General features: G+C 35.9%; 1 protein-coding gene across 1 annotated transcript in view; it reads left to right on the top strand.

Annotated features, from left to right (window-relative positions):
* naa15a (N-alpha-acetyltransferase 15, NatA auxiliary subunit a) overlaps nt 1-22,272 on the top strand; it is a 34,551-nt gene that overhangs the window by 4,709 nt on the left and 7,570 nt on the right. The window contains exons 2-15 of the mRNA XM_056471699.1: nt 4,634-4,718; nt 4,821-4,925; nt 7,959-8,116; nt 9,575-9,709; nt 9,803-9,956; nt 11,436-11,555; nt 11,644-11,739; nt 11,834-11,940; nt 13,289-13,361; nt 15,389-15,558; nt 16,472-16,624; nt 18,142-18,270; nt 19,937-20,150; nt 21,782-21,975. Of these exons, the coding sequence (XP_056327674.1) occupies nt 4,634-4,718; nt 4,821-4,925; nt 7,959-8,116; nt 9,575-9,709; nt 9,803-9,956; nt 11,436-11,555; nt 11,644-11,739; nt 11,834-11,940; nt 13,289-13,361; nt 15,389-15,558; nt 16,472-16,624; nt 18,142-18,270; nt 19,937-20,150; nt 21,782-21,975 (1,893 nt within the window). The remainder of the gene's footprint in view (nt 1-4,633; nt 4,719-4,820; nt 4,926-7,958; nt 8,117-9,574; nt 9,710-9,802; nt 9,957-11,435; nt 11,556-11,643; nt 11,740-11,833; nt 11,941-13,288; nt 13,362-15,388; nt 15,559-16,471; nt 16,625-18,141; nt 18,271-19,936; nt 20,151-21,781; nt 21,976-22,272) is intronic.

Consider the following 22,272-nt stretch of genomic DNA (forward strand, 5'->3'; position numbering starts at 1 on the left):
TTCGTGTACAGGGAGAAGAGTAGTGGGGAGAGGACACACCCCTGGGGGGCGCCAGTGCTGATTGTGCGGATGCTAGATGAGAATTTTCCCAGCTTCACCAGCTGCTGCCTGTCCGTTAGGAAGCTGTTGATCCAATGACAGACAGAGGTGGGCACAGAGAGCTGAGTTAATTTGGGCAGGAGAAGTTTTGGGATGATAGTGTTAAACGCCGAGCTGAAGTCAACAAACAACATCCTCACATAGGTCCCTGGTCTGTCTAGGTGTTGCAGAGCATAATGCAGTCCCATATTAACCGCATCATCCACAGACCTGTTTGCTCTGTAGGCAAACTGAAGAGAGTCCAGTGAGGGTTCAGTGATGTCCTTCAGGTGAGCCAGCATCAGTTTTTCAAAGGACTTCATGACCACAGATGTTAGTGCCACCGGTCTGTAGTCATTTAGTCCTGTAAGTTTGGGTTTCTTTGGGATGGGGATGATGGTGGAGCGTTTGAGGCAGGAGGGCACTTCACACAGCTCCAGTGATCTGTTGAAGATCAGGGTGAAGATGGGGGCCAGTTGGTCAGCACAGGATTTTAAACAGGCTGGTGTTATAAAATCTGGGCCTGGTGCTTTTTTCCTCTTCTGTTTCCGGAAGACCTGGCACACCTCCTCTTCACTGAACTGTAGGGCAGGTATGAGGGAGGCGGGGGATGGTTTTGTTAATGGTGGCGTGAAGAGCAGTTCAGAGTGGGTGTGGGGGGTTTTCTCAAACCGGCAGTAAAACTCATTCAGGTCGTTTGCAAGTCGTTCATTGTCTACAGTGCTGGGGGATGGTGTCTTGTAGTTTGTGATGTTTTTCAAACTTTTCCACACAGATGCTGAGTCGCTGGAAGAGAACTGACTCCTTAGTTTCTCAGAATAGTTCCTTTTTGCGACTCTGATCTCCTTTTCCAGTGTGTATTTGGCCTGTTTATACAAGGCCCTATCCCCATTTCTGTAAGCAACCTCCTTGGCCTGACGTAGCTGTCTGAGTTTTACAGTGAACCATGGTTTGTCATTATTGTATGTGAGTTGAGTCCTGGTAGGAATGCACACGTCTTCACAGAAACTGATATAAGATGTTACAGTCTCTGTGAGCTCATCCAGATCGTTTGCAGCAGCTTCAAAAAACACTCCAGTCAGTGAGGTCGAAACAGGCTTGTAGATCTCGCTCTGTTTCGTTAGTCCATCTTTTCACAGATCTTAATACAGGTTTGGCTGTTTTCAGTTTCTGCCTGTAGGTTGGAATGAGATGAATCAAACAATGGTCAGAGTGTCCCAAAGCTGCTCGTTGGACGGAGCGGTATGCATCCTTTATTGTAGTATAACAGTGATCCAGTATATTTCTGTCTCTTGTGGGACATGTAACATGCTGTCTATATTTTGGCAGTTCACGGGACAGTTTTGCTTTGTTAAAGTCCCCGAGAATGATTAAAGCAGAGTCCGGGTGTTGTTGCTCTAACACCGTGATCTGATCAGCTAGTTTCTGTATCGCCAGACTCGCGTGCGCGAGCGGAGGAATGTAAACACTGACGAGGATGAACGAGCAGAACTCGCGCGGGGAGTAAAAAGGCTTACAGTTAATAAACAGTGCTTCGAGATCTGGACAGCACATCTTCTTTAAAACTGTTACATCTGTACACCACCTTTCATTGATGTAAAAGCACGTCCCGCCACCGCGTGATTTCCGCGTTGATTCTTCGTCGCGATCCGCTCTGAACAGCTGATAGCCCGGTAGGTGAAGCGCGTTGTCCGGTATGGTGTCGTTCAGCCAGGTTTCCGTGAAACACAGAGCAGCTGAATGCAGAAAATCCCTGTTTGTCTGAGAGAGCAGAATGAGTTCGTCTATTTTGTTGGGTAGAGAGCGGAGATTTGCTAGATGAATGCTAGGCAGCGCGGTCCGAAATCCGCGCTGTCTGAGTTTCACAAGCGCGCCTGCACGCTTTCCTCGTCTGCGCGCTTGAAAGCGTTTGAGCAGCACCGCGGCTCCTCCGACTACGATGTCCAACAGAACATCAGATAAATCCAGGTATGGAAAAATATTCGGTGGTGTATGTGCCCGAATGTCCAACAATTCGTCTCTGGTGAAACTAATTGTAGGAAAATGACTCGAGACAGGACAAACTAACAAAAACACAAACACTACTGCAGAGCACGACACGGAGGCTGCCATCGTCATCGGCGCCAAAACAAAACATCTGTTTCTGTTCTGTCACAGGGAGGGAGAATTGTTAAAAGTCCTCATTGTGATTTTATTTCTTAGAGTCTTTCATATTACATTCAGTCATGATAACAGTGCAGACGGCAGTGCCGAAAGCGGTCTGTCCATTAAGCATGCTTATGCTGGAGGGCATTCCTTCATGTTACTGTTATGTCGATATTTGGCAGATGGCTCTACTGAGATGTCTAAACTGTTGTGGTGACCAAAGTAGATTGGAATCTGTTTGTAATCAACATCTTGGCTTTTTCTGAGCTCGCCACAGGCATTTTAGCAGCATTTGTGAACGGCTTTAATGAGACTTGCATCAGATTGTTGCTACAGAAGGTGCGGCCGTCTTCTCAGATTCTTTTCTGGCACTCATGTTTTGATTATCAAGTGCACGTCTTTGCAGGAGTTCATGAACTTCTTTAACCTTTATGTTCATTCATGTCGTTTACTACACAGTGCCAAGGTGATTCACTTGTAGACTGTAGTGCATTGCTTTTGTAGTTGTGCTTTCAAAAACAAAGGTTTCTAATAGGGTTGTCACGATAATGGATTTTGATACCAATCGGTACTGAAATTTTAAAAACGTCTATTTCCCGCCAACATTTGAGGACGTTCTTAAAAAGAGCTGATTTGCCATTGTGTTCACATGCTTAATAAAAATGGCCGTGAAGGTCATCAGTTCACCGAACTCACCGCTGTTTACTGAGTGTGACTACAGATACAGGGACACTGGAGCATTTTAAAGCCATGAAGATCAGCTGGTCGGGTTTTAAGCTGATATATGAGCGATCTGCTGATGAATCGACTGTTCTTTACTGCTTTAAAGCGCTCCAGTGTCCCTGTGTGGATCCAGTGGATCAGTGGTTATCATGCTCCGAATTTTATTTCAATGATCAACGCTGCGATGCGCTATCAAATATGGTAGCAAGTGTATAGAACTAGTATAGTTCTGACAGTTTGTAAGCACCTAATCCTGAACAATGTGAAAAATGTAATCTAAACATTCCTCTAAACATAACTCATCCACCTAAATTTAAAGGTTTTATATATCTTTATACATAAGATTTTATATATAATTCAATTAATTGAATTTAAAATACTGTGGTTATTTTCTTGATTTGTCAGCTGACAGTAGCATAGTGTAGCGTACTTTGATTATGCTTGGTCTTTCTTTGGTGCAGTTTAAACCACCACAGCAAACCTGTAGCTCTTTGATGAACAGGTAGTAAATCACATTTTAAATTGCAATTGCAAACTAAATTGCAAGTAAAAGCCGTTTATTTCAATTGTTTATGCCATGCAATGTAGTGTGTTCCTGCTTTAAAGACAAAGCACAAGAGCAGTGGAGCACACTGCGGGCTAGCTTGCACACGCTTTGCAGTCAGATTAGCTCTATATTGTGCTCTGTGGATATTCCGCTTATATACACATATACTTATCTGTGCATGAACCATAGGTGCTCACTGGAAAAGCAAAGTTATTTTATTGGCTTGTATTTGATTTGCACTTATAAGTTCAAGTTGAGCTGTCTAAAAAGTCTCACAAAATTACTTTTGTACTATTTAATAAAATAGTAAATGATTACATAGCATTTTTTGTTTTGTTTTCGTTCATCGTTTTAGCTTACCAAAGAGTTGTGAACCACTTGTTTATTATTGTGAAGAACATTATAATTATCTAAAGATTTTTTTAAAATAAATGGATGTTAAAAGTAAGATGCTAAAGTTGTGATGCCAAATGCAGAAACTCTTTCTATGAAAAACATCTAACATTTTAACATTTAAAGAAATTTTACATTTCACAAGTTTTTTTTACATTGAAAAATATTCTTTACATTTTTAAAATGTATTTTACCCAAATGGCTCTTCATTCATTCATTCATTTTCTTTTCGGCTTAGTCCGTTTATTAATCTGGGGTCGCCACAGTGGAATGAACCGCCAACTTACCCAGCAACCCAACACTGGGAAACAATCATACACTCTTGCACACACTCGCATACACTACAGCCATCAATTCACCTATATCGCATGTCTTTGGACTGTGGGGGAAACTGGAGCACCTGGAAGAAACCCACGCGAACATGGGGAGAGCATGCGAACTCCACACAGAAATGCCAACTGACCCAGTCAGGGCTCGAACCAGCGACCTTCTTGCTATGAGGCGATTGTGCTACCCACTGCACCACCGTGCTGCGCCCAAATGGCTCTTAAGAAGAGTTATACAAGGAACCAAAATGGTTCTTCAATGGCATTACTGCAGAAACTACTTTTAAATGCGTCTATCACCTGCTTTCTGTGTGGTTTCTGGTGTGATGTGTTCAGAAACTGCATTACAAACCACATATCCTTCTTTGCCTAATACGAAGTGTTTTTACTGAGCTTTGTTTTTCCGTTTTATGTCTTGTAGAGATGCTACGAACACAAGCAGTACAGAAATGGGCTCAAGTTTTGCAAACATATCCTGTCCAACTCAAAGTTTGCCGAACATGGAGGCAAGTCCATCCTCTCGCATTACGTGTTTCGCGTTTCTTTTCTCGTCATTGTGATTAATTAACTTTGAGCACATGATCATGACTTTATTTTCCGTCCCACAGAGACCCTTGCAATGAAGGGTCTGACCTTAAACTGCTTGGGCCGAAAGGAGGAGGCGTATGACCTGGTACGACGTGGTTTACGAAACGATCTGAAGAGCCATGTCTGTATCCTTAACACTTTTTCCACTGGCAGTAGATTCATGAAACGTAGGGCTGCACGGTATTGATCAAAAATCTGACATTGCGATATTTTGTTTAGCTGTGATATATATTGCAATATGAATATAATGTCACCAGATGGTTCGAATAGCTCTATTTTAAGATTCCTTAATTTACATCGACTGGAAGGATCAAGTCTTTTTCTATGTAGTGCATCTGCATAAATTACATGCCAAAATAAATAAACAGTGCTTCATGGCTTTCAGGGGATTCGAACAGCATTCAAGTACAGAAATTGAACAATTAAACACGAAAAACATGGTTATCATTTTATAAATAATTTAAAAATATATATTATATCTTTTAATCTTTAATAAATAATTTAATTCTGCGATGTGACTTACATCGCGACATCGATGCTCAAACAATAGCTTTAAGCACAAGACATTTTATCATTAGGAACTTTAATAAAGAATAATTGTATTTTAGGGGGAATTGTATAAAGTCCCCCTAAAAAAACTGAAGAATTGTGTTGTTTTAGCTCATTTTAAATAAGTAGTTTGAACAAACAGCAAACATATGTTTAAGTTTATACAGTGGAGACTATGCCGTGTTATTTTACATTTGATTATTAAATTTCTGCACCTTGGGCCAGTTGCACCAGCAGTACGCATGTTAAAACGTAGCCTAGTTGTGAAGTAAAGGGACACTAAGGCCCAATCCCAATTCTACCCCTTAGCCATTCCCCTTACCTCTACCCCTCATTTTGCGAATTCACATGAAAGGGTAGGGTTGTCCCAATTCTCTTTAGCTTGAAGGACCCCTTCGGACTGAGATTTTTCAGGACTACTCTCCAAAACAAGGGGTAAGAAAATTTCCCAGAATACACCGGCCACAACGGCAGGATCACTGCACCCGGAAGTCAGGAGATCCACAAATTAGTTTTTTTTTTACATTATTACGAATTTAAACAACAAACAAGCATATGTTTTAATATATTCATAACTGCGTTACCATCATGCTTTTAAAAAAATGCTAAAATAAAAACTAGCTATACTATCACCATCTATAATCCATAATAACTCCTGTACAGCAGTCCCACAACTCTCGAATCCCCTGTCAAAAAGCACTAGTGGCTGGGAATGAGCTTTTTACAGTGTCTGCTATAATGTTAATGTTGTTTTGGTGTGTTTATTTAGATGAATATGGCAACTGTGTAAATGCAAAGTACAGTTACGATCTTATTGCCACATTAGATGGTTATGATAACAATATACCTTCAGTGATTTCCTGAAGATAAATACCAAAAAAATAACTGGAATAACTAAAGCAGTCGCGATCGTCTGATCTCATATGAAGAAAGAGATTGCGATGACATATGATGACGTGTGCAGGTGCTGTAGTGGTGTCCCAATTCTTAGGGGTACATTTGAAGCCCTTTACTTTCACACTCTGTTTCAAGGTCCATGGGGAAGTGGGTAGGGGTACAAAAATAGAATTGGGATTGGGCCTAAGTTACAACTTACACACTGCTAAATATTTTTGTGTTGAACCATTGAACTTCGTTTAAACATGAAGCTACATTCCAGCTAAATCCTTATGGCAGTCCCCCCATGTATAACTGTAGAAAAGAGAAAACGGCGAGATTAGTTTACATTGAAGAGCTCGCGATGATAATGAAGAATGATCTCCCTCTACTCACAGCCTTCATTTCCTCGCAGATCTCGCATTTTTTTCAGTTTATGAAAGAAGAGTTTAATTTTCTTTCAAGGAGTGTTTTGTGTTAATTGTATCCATCAATTAAAATGTAATTTATTAATTCATTTTCATAGGGCAGTTATATGTAATGCATTAGTTGCAGAATTTTATAGCAGTTTAATGATTTAAATGCTTTTTATTGGATATTGCGTCGTTCAATGCGACTACGCCTGTCTTTACGGAGAGCTTATGACCTACTAACTATAGTTTTAAGAACTTACGATCAGCTGGTGCAACTCTACCCTAAATACTATTTGACTCCCTGTAAACCAGGCATGTCCAAGCTCGGTCCTGGAGGGCCGGTGTCCTGCAAAGTTTAGTTCCAACCCCAATCAGACACACCTGGGCTAGCTAATCAAGCACTTACTAGGCTTTCTAGAAACATTCGTGCAGGTGTGTTGAGGCAAGTTGGAGCTAAAATCTGCAGGACACCGGCCCTCCAGGACCGAGTTTGGACACCCCTGCTGTAAACCATAAAACGCTATTTCATTTGTGTCTTTTGCATTTATCTTGTAATTATTGTATTATTGCATTAAATGCATCAATGTACATAAAATCAATCAAAATGAATAAATTCTGTCCAAATTAGGCTTGGGCGGTATCCAAATTTTGATACCGTCAAACCTCCTTCCTATTTTACCTCGGTATATGGTATTAAAAAATTATGATGTAAGGCTCAGACAGCGTCACCAAACACGCCCGCTCACGTTACCGACCGCTCCCGTGCTTTATTTGAAAATTTATTATCGCACGGCTAGAAATCTGGTCGGCTCCCGCGGTACAGCAGTATGTACCACGTCTCCCTTCTTGTTCGGTTGAAACCCGAAATACTGCCTAACTGCAGAGGTTGTGTTCGCGACTCGCCATCTTACCTCACCCCTCTCTCTCTCCTCCACACTGTCCCGTGATGACAGTCACGCATACGCATTTTTAGGCATTAAATAAATAATATTTAATACTTGTCTCCTATATAAATGTTTTTTTTTTAATGACGGTATAACGGTGTTGAAACTGACACCGTTGCTATTTTTAGATCCCGCAGTATACCATATTACCGCCCATGCCTAGTCCAAATAGAGCTTTTCAAGTCATCTGGTGAAGTTGTAGATATCGCAACATATATAGCAGAAAAGTAAAATATCGCAATGTCAGATTTTTCCAATATCGTGCAGCCCTATTTCAGTGTACATAATATCAACTAATACTGAGTGGTGCTCAGTTTGAGGAGCTCTGTAACAGTCTTGTGCGCAGTTCTGCTTTTTGTCCTTAACTTTTCTTCAGGCTGGCACGTGTACGGTCTGCTTCAGCGCTCGGATAAGAAGTATGACGAGGCCATCAAGTGCTACAGGAATGCTCTTAAATGGGACAAAGACAATCTGCAAATCCTCAGAGATCTCTCACTGCTGCAGATCCAAATGAGAGACCTCGAAGGTTACAGGGTAAGTTATTTTGAATGTAAGGGCAAGAGCATGTCAGGATTCTAAGAGGTCATTTTAATGCATGTTTTTTCAAGACGCTTCTGTGATTAGTAGTAAATCAGCAGCGGATGCTTTCAGATGGAGCACAGAGCCAAAGTTCATTGACAATCTATGCAATAAATGACTATTTAATTGCCCGATAATGAAATTGAAGATCATTATTCTTCGATAAAGACAACATTTTGTGTAGTTTCTCATTTAACTATGGCTCCATTTACATAGTTAATGTTGATTTATCTTGCATGTGAATTTTAATGGCATGTTTTTTTTTTCTCTGAGATGAGTTTTGGAATCCTTCTATGAGTTCTTACACATAATAAAACATGCAAGTTATTTTATAGTGTTTAAACTATATACAAATGCAATAATATCTGTTCAATTAACAATACAATTACAATAAAAACTCAGACAAACCATATATTATTATAGCTGTGTGTTTATCATCATGTTGAATCAATGAAAGCAGTTAAATCTTGTTTATTCAGCATCATCCAATATATATTCTCTTTTGGGGCTCATTAATAGTTTCCATGCTACTCTTGAAAGCATGCTCTGGCCTTCAGATGGAGATTTACTGCAGATTTTAGAGCTTTTGCTGAATTACAATTGATTTTAATACAATTTATCATGCTGCGCTATTGTTGATTTTATTTGATGGCATTCTTTCACCATATGATGTTATTGGTTGTTAATGGGATGTAGTGGAATAGGTTAACATGCTTTAAGGTTCAAAACTGCATAAGTTTTCATATACTGTGCATTTTGCAACACCTCTATTTTCAATCTGTCTAAAACACTCTGAGTTCTGATGTCATCTAAGCTCCGCCTTCTGAAAAATCTAAAGTGTTCTGATTGGCCAGCTGACCTAGTGCTTTATAATTGGCCAAAAACCTGTGTTTTATAAATGTAAATAGACCTTAGCGTAATTGCCGTTTTCAGATTCCAAGTCTTCTACAGCAATTATAAACAAAATGAATACATTGGTTTACTGCATCAGTTTGATCCTGAGGCGGATTCTGATAAAACAAATGATGAAGTGCAAACATGACCCAAGCTTAACTCTGTGGAAATTCACAGCATCTGTACAACATGCAACAACGCTACAACACACAGAAGCCTTTTCTTTCTGCTTTTATGTATATCTAGGATGGCATTGTGCTAATATTTCAAACTGTGATATGTACATAATATCTGGATTTAGATGTTCAACATCTTTTAAATCAAGCTGGATCCTTGTTCTCTGAAAGAATCAATAATTTTTGCAGCTTTGCAACTTATAAACGATAAAAAGAAAAGGAAAATATTACAAAAAGCGTCCTGTGGCTTCTTTAAATTATGATGATAACATGTTTTATAACATTTATAATAAGTAAATTAAAAACTGCATTATTGCAATACTGTGTTATTGTTCTCTCACAGGAGACCAGGTACCAGTTACTGCAGCTTCGTCCAGCTCAAAGAGCCTCCTGGATCGGATATGCAATAGCTTACCACCTTCTGGAAGATTATGAGATGGCGGCTAAGATCGTGGAGGAGTTCCGCAAAACTCAACAGGTACACTCAGTTAGTTTTTTCAGACAGATAATGGAAGAGGCCAGGAGTTTGTCTTCTGGATGCCACTGATGTTTGTGGATGATTGTGTTTCAGACATCTCCAGATAAAGTGGATTACGAGTACAGCGAGCTGTTACTGTATCAGAATCAGCTGTTGAGGGAAGCAGAGCTTTTCAAAGAAGCCCTCGATCATCTGACCAGCTATGAAAAGCAGATCTGTGACAAACTGGCCGTAGAGGAGACACGAGGTGAGCATTTATACGTTTGCCATTCAATGCATGCATGTACTGATTACGGTTTAGGGTAATTAGTTACAGAGTAACTAACTAGCTGTAATTGTATTTTCTGAAAAAGGAATTGCTTTTCAATTTATGGAATTTAATTACAATTTCTTATAATGCGCTTGTCTGAATACTGTAAATATATTCAACAGTACTGGATTGATCAATTCAGAGAAGCAGAGTAAAAAAATACCAATCTATTTCGCAAAAAAATTCTCTTTTTCAGCTTAAGAAATTTACATTTAGTCAGAAATTATTGACAGTATATGGTATATATGAAATATGATGTCTGATGTCTGATGTTACATATACATATATATATATATACATATACATATATATATATATACATATATATACATATATGTATACACATATATATATATATATATATATATATATATATATATATATATATATATATATATGTATATATGTATATATATGTATATATATATATATATATATATATATATATATGTATGTATGTGTATGTATAAATATATATAAATATATATATATATATATTTATATATATATATATATATATATATATATATATATATATATATATATATATATATATATATATATATATATGCATGCATACATATAAAATACTTAACAAAAGTATATATACAAACATTTTAAACTGTGATATTACTTTTTCTTGTTTTTAGTGTAGCAGGATAGCCAATACTAAATTTCAGCTTAAAAGGGGATACATTTTTCACTTAAACTTCACTCAAATCATTTCACTTTTTTATACAATATAGAAACAAAACACAATGTAAAGAATTAAACAAAGTAAATAATAACAATACAGATAAAATTCTAACGTAAACAATATTAATACCAAAATTTACACAATTTGGGGAGGTTCAAATATGCACCTAATAGTCAAACTCTGTATTAAAAAATAATAAATCTTTGTTCTTAGTCTGAAAAGGAGACTGGGAGAAAGCTTACTGGTTATTAAATTAGAAAGTGCGTATCTTGCAGATTAAAACCAAGTAGCAGTTATTTTATCCTTCTACAACATCTGCATAGAGTAACCATACATATTCAGTCTATTTGGTCCAGGTATTTCTGAATACATTCATTTGAAGGCGAAGGGAAAATGTAATTATTTCAATAACACAAATGTTGTACACAATTTCCAACCACTTTTGGATTGTAGGGGTTTCAGGATGTAATATATGAATTTTGTTTTGTACATTTACATTTATTTATATATACATTGTAAATAAACCGAGTACACACAAGCATAATGTAAACACACAAGCTTTTAATTTGGAAGCAGTTAATCATATTTAATAATTAGAAAGCACTGGTCTATATATTACTGGTGTTAGCTTGATCTTTAATATGGGGCAAGTGTGACACTTGTTTAGTGTGCTGTTGCAGTTTCTTTAATGCTGTGTGTGTGTGTCTGCGTGTGTGTAGGAGAGCTTCTTCTGAAGTTAGATCGTGCTGGTGAAGCTACAGAGGTTTACCATCGACTGCTGGAGAGAAACCCCGAAAACTGGAGCTATTATCAGGGGCTGGAGAAAGCACTCAAACCAAGTAAACGCTGAGATGACCCTGAACGCAAGCAAATCTCTGCTGATTTTCATTTCCATTAGTTCCTTATTATATGTCCTGCTGCTTTCAGAGAGTGCAGAGGACAAGCAGAAAATCTATGAAGACGCCTGGGTTAAGTATCCTAAAGGCCTGGTGCCAAGAAGACTCCCTCTCAGCTTCCTCACGGGTCAGTGTCAGCCCCATCAAATCAATAATGTGCTCATCAATCAATAATGCGCTCGTAATGTGTCTGTGTTTATGACGGCATTTGATTTTGGCAGGTGAGAAGTTTCGAGAGTGTTTGGACCGCTACTTGAGGATGAACTTCAGCAAAGGATGTCCGCCGGTTTTTACCACGCTCAAATCACTCTACCATCACAAAGACAAGGTGAGATGGGCTGAAATAATCAGTGGTGTGAAGTAACATATTACAAATTCATAGCTTGATATATCCGAGTAGATTTTCTCAGGAATTGTACTTCGGAGGGGACCTATTATGCCTTTTTAAAAAAAATTTTATAATGTATTTATTAAATTTTTAAGCAATACAGATACAACAACAAACAAGTGAACAGAACGTGGGGGAAAAGAAAAAAAAATTAAAATAAATAAATTAATTAATTAAAAAAAAAATAAATGAATAAAATAAAAATAAAAAAAGGGGGGGCATTAATAAAATTTGCGATATTGCATATTCATGCACCACAAACCTTCATAAGATCTGACCTTGTTAAATCAACCCTCTGTGGATTATGGAGGTTATGTTTAAACCCATATGTAACAAAAATGGATCCCACCTCTCATGAAATAAAACATCTTTGCCATGTAAGACACAAGTTAAGTAGTCCAGTGGTACATATTCAAGTATTACCCTGTGCCAGAAAGACTTTCTAGGAGTTTTGTCCGTTATCCAGTTCAGGAGAATACATTTTCTTGCACAAAATGTAAGGAACTTGCAAAGTGTTTTTTTATGTTTGTCCATATTAATCTCATTGAAAATCCCAAGCAGCATATGCTTTGGGGTTACAACCAATATTAATAGATAAAATACCATTAATTTCTTGTTCAATCATGGCCCAGAACTTTTGAATTTCCCTGCAAAGCCAGAAACAATGAACAAGGTCTCCTTCCTCAGTTTTACATTTCAGACACATTGGTGACAACTCCTTTTTAAACTTGTGCCTCCGTGAGGGAGAGATGTGAGCTCTATGTAGAATTTTTATTATGCCTTTTTTAAGAGATGTAAAATAAGTCTCTGATGTCCCTAGAGCGTGTATGTGAAGTTTCTGCTTAAAATACCCCACAAATAATGTTTTATAACTGTTTGAAATAGACCCTTTAGGCTTTTATTCTAAATGTGCCATTTTGGTGACTGTCGCTTTAAATGCAAATGAGGTTGTGCTCTTTTTCAAAAGAGGGCGGAGCTACAAATGCCTGTGTGTCAGCATAGCGGCAGTTTCAAAAACAAGAGTAACATACTATGCTAATGAGGGAGAGATGGTCACTAATGGGCGGGGCTTTCCTCCTCTGATGACGCATACAAAGGGAGAATGTCAATCAAAGTGTTTCTGCAGACAGTTTTTATTAAGTGTGATTATAAAAAATAGAATGAATACATTTTTACCATTGGAAGCTGGTTATATTCACAGACTGTTGCCACACAACTGTTTAAACTCCTTTATTCAGGTGATTTTTGCATAATAGGTCCCCTTTAAGTATCTTTTGGTCTATTGCAGGTAGCGATAATTGAGGAGTTAGTAGTGGGCTATGACAAAAGTTTAAAGACCTGCAAAATGTTCAACCAAAATGGTGAGTATAATGGGTTTGTTTACACCTTTTTTAATAGCTGATTTGTTAACTTCCATTGTACACGTCTCTGTAAAATGAATGTAAATCTAATCTTAGCAATATTTGAAAAGCACTTTTGACCTCCATCTCAGACCAAGTCTAAAAAAGCACTTGCAGCCAATTAGCAGTGAGGGACGTGTCTTGTAACTACAGCAGAGAAAAAGGGGCGTGGTCCTGTTGGTTTGTGTTGTTGCATTCAAATATCAAAAATGGCTCGTAGCACCGTTAAAGGGACAGTTCACCCAAAAATGAAAATTTACTCATCATTTTCTTTCCTTCAAATGATTTTAAACCTTTGAGTTTTTCTTCTTTTAAACACAAAAGTCGATATTTTGAAAAAAACTGCAGAAAATACCATGGAAGTCAGTGGTAACAGGCAGTGTTGGGGATGTTACTTTAGAAAGTATTGCATTGCAATATTAAAGGACCACGAAATCCCCCTATCTCAGCAGAATGTTTTCACACCTCTAATTTGGAAAAAGTCTGGAAAGTGGGTGTGTCCAAATTGACTCTTCGCTAAGTCACACCCAAAAACAGCCACCCACTAATTGTGTCTTAGCAACCGTAGCTACATGCAGGGGCTCTGTCAAGCTTGCGAGCGAGAAAAACAAGCCAAAGCATTGTGCATATGGATTGTGCAAACCTGATATCCAGTATCCTAAAAGTTTGGACGGGGTGGTGGAATTTTTTCCTTTTTTCAAAACGTAAAACCCAAGAGGAGAAATGCCAGTGTAGATCAAGCTCTGTGAAGGGCTCTAAAGAAATACGAGTGCCAGATGACATTACAAGCTAAATCACTGCAATGCTTTGAAGTATTGAAACCAAACTTAAAGTGTGTGATCTAGACCTGACATTGACCAAAGCGCATCAGTTTGCGCCACCTTCTGGGTAAAACTGACAAACAATTCAATTCTATCAATAGAAATCATATACATTTTATCAAATTACTTTTGAATAGTTTTGTCTATTGTCATGAGTCTTGTTAGATTCCTTGGATTATACAGAGAACATTGATATATTTTATTTCCTAATTGACACAACTACCTGTCCACCATCTTGAATTAATTTGAAAATTGTTTGTTTTGAACTTCATAGATCGTTAGCCCAATTTCCACTAAATTTGGATCAGACCATGCTGCCAAAAAGTTATGGAATTTTCCAGTTGCTCTGCAGCTTGTTGCTGTGCTTGTTTATGATGTGGCCGCTGGGCTGCTTGGTCCCGATATTTGCTGCTTGCAGCTATATTAACAAATGTATTTAAAATGAATGTCATTAGGTTACAGTTTATCAAAACAAACCATATATTTAGGCAACTTTTTATCATATCAGTATAGAGGCATACTGTGATTGTTAAAAAAATTCCAATTGCATCTTAACTCCACCTTCAGTTTCTCTTAGCTCAAGCAACTGAGCATTTATGAGAGATTAAAGTGGGTAGTTCACCCTAAAATTAAAATTGTCATCATTTACTGACATTTGTTTCATAACTTTGAGTTTTTTTCTTCAGTTGAACACTAAAGAAGATATTTTGAAGAATGCAAATTTGAAGATATTTGTTTATCCTACTATGGAAGGTAATGGTTACAGATTTTCAGCATTTTTCAAAATATCTTCTTTTGTGTTCAACAGAAAAAACCCATAAAGATTTAGAATCACAAGATGGAGAGTAAATACTGAGTACATTTTTTATTTTTGGGTGAACTATCCCTAAACACAGCACAAGCTGCAAAGACTCCACCCATTTCTGGAAAAACGGGGTGGGGCACTGAAGCTAATTTACATTTAAAGACACCAAAACCATACAATTGTAGTATTTAAGTCAGAATCCACTATAAAGTTTTTTCAAATGTGTTTTGGAGGACGTCTGCACTTGTCATTTTTACAGGCAGCCGCCGTCTGATCAAAAATGCATGAAGTGTAAACAGATTTTATTGATGTAGATGGTGCCAAAGTTCTCACTGTGGACATGTCGTGCTGAATTTTTGCAGATGACGGGAAAATCGAGCCTCCCACTACTCTACTCTGGGTTCAGTATTTCCTGGCACAACATTTCAACCATATCGGCAAACACACGGTTGCCCTCGAATACATTAACACAGCCATCGAAAGCACACCGACCCTCATAGAGCTCTTCCTTATCAAGGCAAAGATATACAAGGTGAAACACTGTGAAATCAGTCACACATTCATATTTTTTGTTATTTTATTTATATAAATTAACTTGATTGTTTTAAAATGTATTCATTCTATATATATATATATATATATATATATATATATATATATATATATATATATATATACATATATATATACATATATATATACATATATATACATATATATATATATACATATACATATACATATATATATACATATATATATATATATATATATACATATACATATACATATATACATATACATATATATATATATATATATATATATATATATATACATATATATATATATATATATATATATATATATATATATATATATATATATATATATATATATATATATATATATATATATATATACATATATATATACATATATATATATATATATATATATATATATATATATATATATACATATATACATATATATATATATATACATATATATATATATATATACATATATATATATATATATATATATATATATATATATATATATATATATACATATATATATATATATACATACATATATATATATATATACATATATATATATATATATATATATATATATATATACATACATACATACATATGTATGCATATTTATTTATATATATACATATTTATTTTTATATATATATATATATATATATATATATATATATATATATATATATATATATATATATATATATATATATATATATATATATATATATATATATATATATATATATAATTTTTTCCATTATTTTTAGCTAGCACTTTACAATAAGGTTTCATTAGCTAATGTTAAAGAGCTGGTGGAGATGCACAGAAAACCTGAAGTATAAGATGAGAAAGTGACCGGGTTTTCTCGTTGTTGTAAAGCACGCGGGGAACATCCGTGAAGCTGCTCGCTGGATGGACGAGGCTCAGGCTCTGGACACCGCCGACCGCTTCATCAACTCTAAATGTGCCAAGTATTTGCTGAAGGCTGGACTCATCAAAGAGGCAGAGGAGATGTGCTCCAAGTTCACACGGGTTAGTGCTCTTACACTGGATATTTAAAACTAACAATAGTTGTGTTAGGGTTTTTAAAAACTACTTTTGTTTAGAATGAATGAATTAAGTTGTTTATAAGTGACTGTAAAGGAGTTTTAGTAAACATGCATATGATATACTGAAATTCTGTTTCAAATGAGTGCTGTGCTTTGAGTTTATGTATATGTTTTTAATTTTTATAACTATCCCTTTAGAAGGTATATGGGTATGTTACTGGCGGTTATTACAAGACTTATGACTTATAAATACATGCATACATATACAGTGCTCAGCATAAATGAGTACACCCCAATTTGAAAATAAATATTTTTATCAATTGTTCAGTGAATATAGGTCATATATTTTGGTACATTTGAACAAAACCGATTTATTAAACAGACATATTTAAAAAAAATTGTAAAATATTATTTTAGTGTTAGATATAATATATAACTTTAGAAATAGAAAGATATTTAAATTAAAACATTTAAATGCAAGTAAAATATTACAAAAGAAATAAAGCTACAAAATTTAAACAATTATTTATATATATATATATATATATATATATATATATATATATATATATATATATATATATATATATATATATATATATTTATTCATTCATTCATTTATTTATTTTTGTTTTCGGCTTAGTCCCTTTATTAATTAGGGGTCGCCACAGCAGAATGAACCGTCAACTTATCCAGCTTATGTTTTTACGCAGCCACGACCCAGTACTGGGAAACACCCATACACTTGCATTCACACACATACACTACGGCCTATTTAGCTTATTCAATTCGCCTATAGTGTATGTCTTTGGACTTGTAGGGGAAACCGGAACACCTGGAGGAAACTCACGCAAACGTGGGGAGAACATACAAACTCCACACAAAAATGCCAACTGACCCAGCCGAGGCTGGAACCAGCAACCTTCTCCCTGTGAGGCGAACGTTCTACCCACTGCGCCACCCATATATGGGTGGTTCATTCTGCTGTGGCGCCCCCTATTAATAAAGGGACTAAGCCGAAAAGCTGAATTATTTTATTATTGTTTTAGTTATTTTTATTTATTTATTTTTTCATTTAATAATTTTCCCTATCGTATAACTTTGTCTGTACTCATTTTTGGACCGCTATCGTAAATTATTTTGTTAGATTAGTAAAATAGTTATATTAAACGGGAATTTTTTCATGATTATAATTGATGAATGTCAAAAATCTAAAAGGTGTGTATTATATTGCACTGATTGGACAGGATTTAATTTTTTTAATAAATATTTAGTTTCTGATTTGCATCTAATAACTGTTCTGAAAAATCTACCATTTTGACCACCAATTTGCCCTCACAGATCGTTGTTAGATTCCCTAACTCCTAATGATGCTTGAAATGATCATTTGTTTAGTTTTTTTGCTCTTGCTTTCCCTACATCTTTGACTATGTTGTGCTTTTCAGTCGTTCACATTTTCATTAGCAAAAATATCTTAATCTGAGTGTGTTCGACCAACAGGAAGGAACCTCAGCGGTGGAGAATCTGAATGAGATGCAGTGCATGTGGTTTCAGACCGAATGTGCTTTGGCCTACAAGTCTTTGAACAAATACGGAGAGGCGCTGAAGAAGTGCCATGAGATCGAGAGGGTGAGTCTTTCTGAAAATGTGCAAATAATAAAAACATAGATGCAACAGCTCATTTACAGAATGATCGATGAAATCTAGTGGCAAACCTCTCTCTGTCCCTCGGGAAGCCAATATGGAAGTAACTAAAACTGCAATTCATCGACTCGCCTTTGGGGGCTGGCTCCAGGAAATCCAGATGTTTTCTGACTGCCAATTAAACCGCTGATAAAAACATGTTTATAGCCTAGGTCCAAAGATGGCTTTGGTGCATATAGCTATTATAACCCTTCATGACAACTGTGAGGGGGTGAATTTTTTTTAACAGCTCATCCGTTTCATATATATTAAGTTTTGTTAAGTCTGCATTAATTAAGGGCGGGGCCACTTGAGTGACAGCTAAGTCTCGCTGCTCGCCGTTACTTTACTTCAGCTGATTCCGGCTGATTAGCTGCTGAACTCGGCATATACATCATATTTTTTGTTGACTGTTACACAGTCAATTGCCTTTTGGAAGTATTTCCAACAATTATCAGATGATATAGCATGCTGTGTGCGCTTAATTGTGCTCATAAACCATTCATGTGGCCTCCATTTCCCAGGTGAGTGAAATTATATACCTCTATAAATTTATGCATCTATGAATGTATTTGTTTTACTATGTATGTGTCTGAATATTATTTGACTTCTCAAAATCAGAAAAGCACAGTTTATTTCCTTACCTATGTTTCCATCCAGAAATGCAAATTAAATGTATGCGCAAAACTTGAATATCGCATAAAAGACGTGCGAATAACGCAGCGTTTCCATCCAACGAGTCAAAGAGAAAAAATCGTCACTTCCTGATTAACTGGAGCCCCAAATATCAACAGTAAAAATGTCATTTGCTGCGGTAGGAGAAGCTGTGTGAGTCTTTATTTATTTAATAAATGACTCGTGCCTCAGAAGACGATGCCGACTCGCAATGAACGTGTGGTGGCGTTTGAAGAGGTTAGACTTAGAGCACAGACGCTCTTGGTTCTGGAGGTCATTATTAATATAATAACACTAATACTGAAATGATTAAGTTTTAGAATGACCAGAACAACATTTCAGATGTTTTCCAATGTGCTTAACCAGCTGGTTTGTCCATTCACACACATTTTCATCATCACATGATCTCTTATAACAAAATCACATGACTTTATTTCGCATACTGGAATTTGTTCAGTAAAAGTGTTTCCATCTTAGTGCATCTTTTCTTATCGAATAAAAAGTTTATTCTACTCATGCGTTTTTGCGAGCATTTTCAAAATGAATGCACATCTTGGCATTTCCATCAACCGTTTATTATGCGCATATCCAAAATATGCATATCAATAGGTAGATGGAAACATAGCTACTTACACCTTTGCTCTTTTGTGTTTATCTATGCTTGTAATTTGATTGTGTCATGCAGAATAATAATAATCAACCTAAAATTATGAATTCATTAAAAAAAAAAACTAATCAAGTAATTTGGTACAATTGTATTTATCGCAAAATATATTGCAGAAAAACAAAGTATCACAATATAAATTTTGTGCATCCCGACTTGTCTTCCATCAAGTTCACGTTTAAATAGAAAAACAATTTAAAAGTAGCTCATTGCAAAGGAAAACTGCGTTCTTTATGAATGATCCCTAACACTTTCCCCTTCCATCCTTCACAGCATTTTGTGGAGATAACAGACGACCAGTTTGACTTCCACACATACTGTATGCGGAAGATGACGCTGCGCTCTTACGTTGATCTGCTCAATCTGGAGGATGTGTTGCGAATGCATCCTTTCTACTTCAAGGCAGCGCGGACAGCCATCGAGATCTACCTCAGCCTTCATGATAACCCGCTCTCCGATGACAACAAGGAGTCGCAGGCTGACAACGGTACCCTCATTATGCACTATTATTACAGTGTTAATCCAAAATATAGTGTAAAACCTTAAAGGGGACCTATTAATGCATCATTTTACAACATGGAAACTAAGTCTCTGATGTCCCTAGAGTGTGTATGTGAAGCTTCAAAATACCTCAATGTGTTATAACTCTTTGAAACTGACCCTTTTAGGCTTTGATCCAAATTGTGCCATTTTGGTGACTGTTGCTTTAAATTTAAATTATTACATTTAATTGAGATTGTGCTCTTTTTAAAAGTGGGCGGAGCTACAAATACGTCTGCATTAGCTTAGCGGCAGATTCAAAACATGACTAATGTTATCTCTGTAATAGGGCTGTACAATTAATCGAAAATTCGGTTTCGATTTTTGATTCTAACGATTATGAAAGCATTAATCGAGATAAACGATTATTGCATCATATACCGCCCCCTTTCCAATTGTACACATTTGTTGCTCTGTATGTGCGCGCTCAGCCTCGGAGACGAGCAGATGGTCAAACAGGTGTCAAAACGCAGTGTTTAGCGATTATTCTTATTAACCCTCATTTGTGTAATAAACAAACGAGTTGAGAATCAAAAGACATGTGAAAGAGAAACCATATCAGAACCGCACTGTTGTTAAAGTGACAGCACAATATTTCTGCTGCCACCTGTTTTTATCATTAATCAAGCAACAAAAGGAGAAAACCCCTCACTGCTCTTGACTGAAGGACTTTTGTCACACAATTAAAGTGTTTTTCTTACAGTGAAGATGCTTAAAGCACAGTTTGTTTCATATTTTTATTCTATTGTATTTATTTCCCTTTCCTTATTTACAGGGAGGAAAATAACTGTATATACAGCTGAAGTCAGAATTATTAGCCCTCCTGAATTATTAGCGACCTTTTTCATCCAATTTCTGTTTAATGGAAAGAAGATTTATATTCAACCTATTTCTAAACACCATAGATTTAATAACTCATTTTAAATAACTCATTTATCTTTGCTATGATGACAGTAAATAATATTTTACTAGATATTTTTCAAAAAACAAGCATTCAGATTAAAGTGTGATTCAAAGGCTTAATTAGGGTAATTAGGAAAGTCATTGTATAACTAACAGAAGTTTCTTCTGCAGACAATTAAAAAATTTATTGCTTAAGGGGGCTAATAATATTGACCTTAAAATAGGTTTCAAAATATTTAAACCTGCTTTTATTCTAGGCAAAATAAAACAAATAAGCCTTTCTCCAGAAGAAAAAAATATTATAGGAAATGCTGTGAAAAAAGTCCTTTTTAATTAAATTAATTAAACATAATTTGGGAAATATTAAAAAAAAATAAAATAAAAAAATCACAGGAGGGTGAATAAATTTGACTTCAACTGTAATCGTTTTGAATAATCGTGATTACAATTATGACCAAAATAATCGTGATTATGATTTTTCCCATAATCGAGCAACCCTACTCTGTAAAAAAGCTGATATGTCTGAAGTGTCTCTGAATGCATCAGTCTATAGAGACTCCAGTGTTCATTTGTGCATCTAAAACTCCAAATGAATATACCACTCGTTTTAGATGAATCTTATAAACGAGTGAAATGAGTTTTGATTACTTGACAATTGCTTTTTTTTTTATATAGCCAACCTGACAGACAAGGAGCTGAAGAAATTGCGCAACAAACAGAGACGTGCCCAGAAGAAAGCTCAGTTAGAAGAGGAAAAGAAAAACGCTGAGAAGGAGAAACAGCTAAAAAACCAAAAGAAGAAAAAGGAGGAGGATGAGGAGGAGATTGGAGGACCTAAAGAGGAGCTCATACCAGAGAAACTGGCAAAGGCATGTCCATTTCTATTATATTTTTCTTGTTTTGTTTTTTTGCTGGATAAATTATTATGATCAGTGTGACCGTGCGGTCTCAAAATGTTTTAAATTTCAAAAACCTTAAAGGCCTTAAAAGTCTTAAATTCATTGAAATATGGTATTGTAGGGCTTAAATCATTTGAAACGGGTCTTAATTTTTATTTGTCTATGTAAGGCTGCACAATAGGGCAATCCAATCACCATCTTAATCAGACCTTTAGCAATAAATGACAAAAACAATAAAAAAACAACAATTTAGCAATATGGTTTAAG

Source organism: Danio aesculapii, chromosome 14 (assembly GCF_903798145.1).
Source record: "Danio aesculapii chromosome 14, fDanAes4.1, whole genome shotgun sequence".
Classification (NCBI taxonomy): domain Eukaryota; kingdom Metazoa; phylum Chordata; class Actinopteri; order Cypriniformes; family Danionidae; genus Danio; species Danio aesculapii.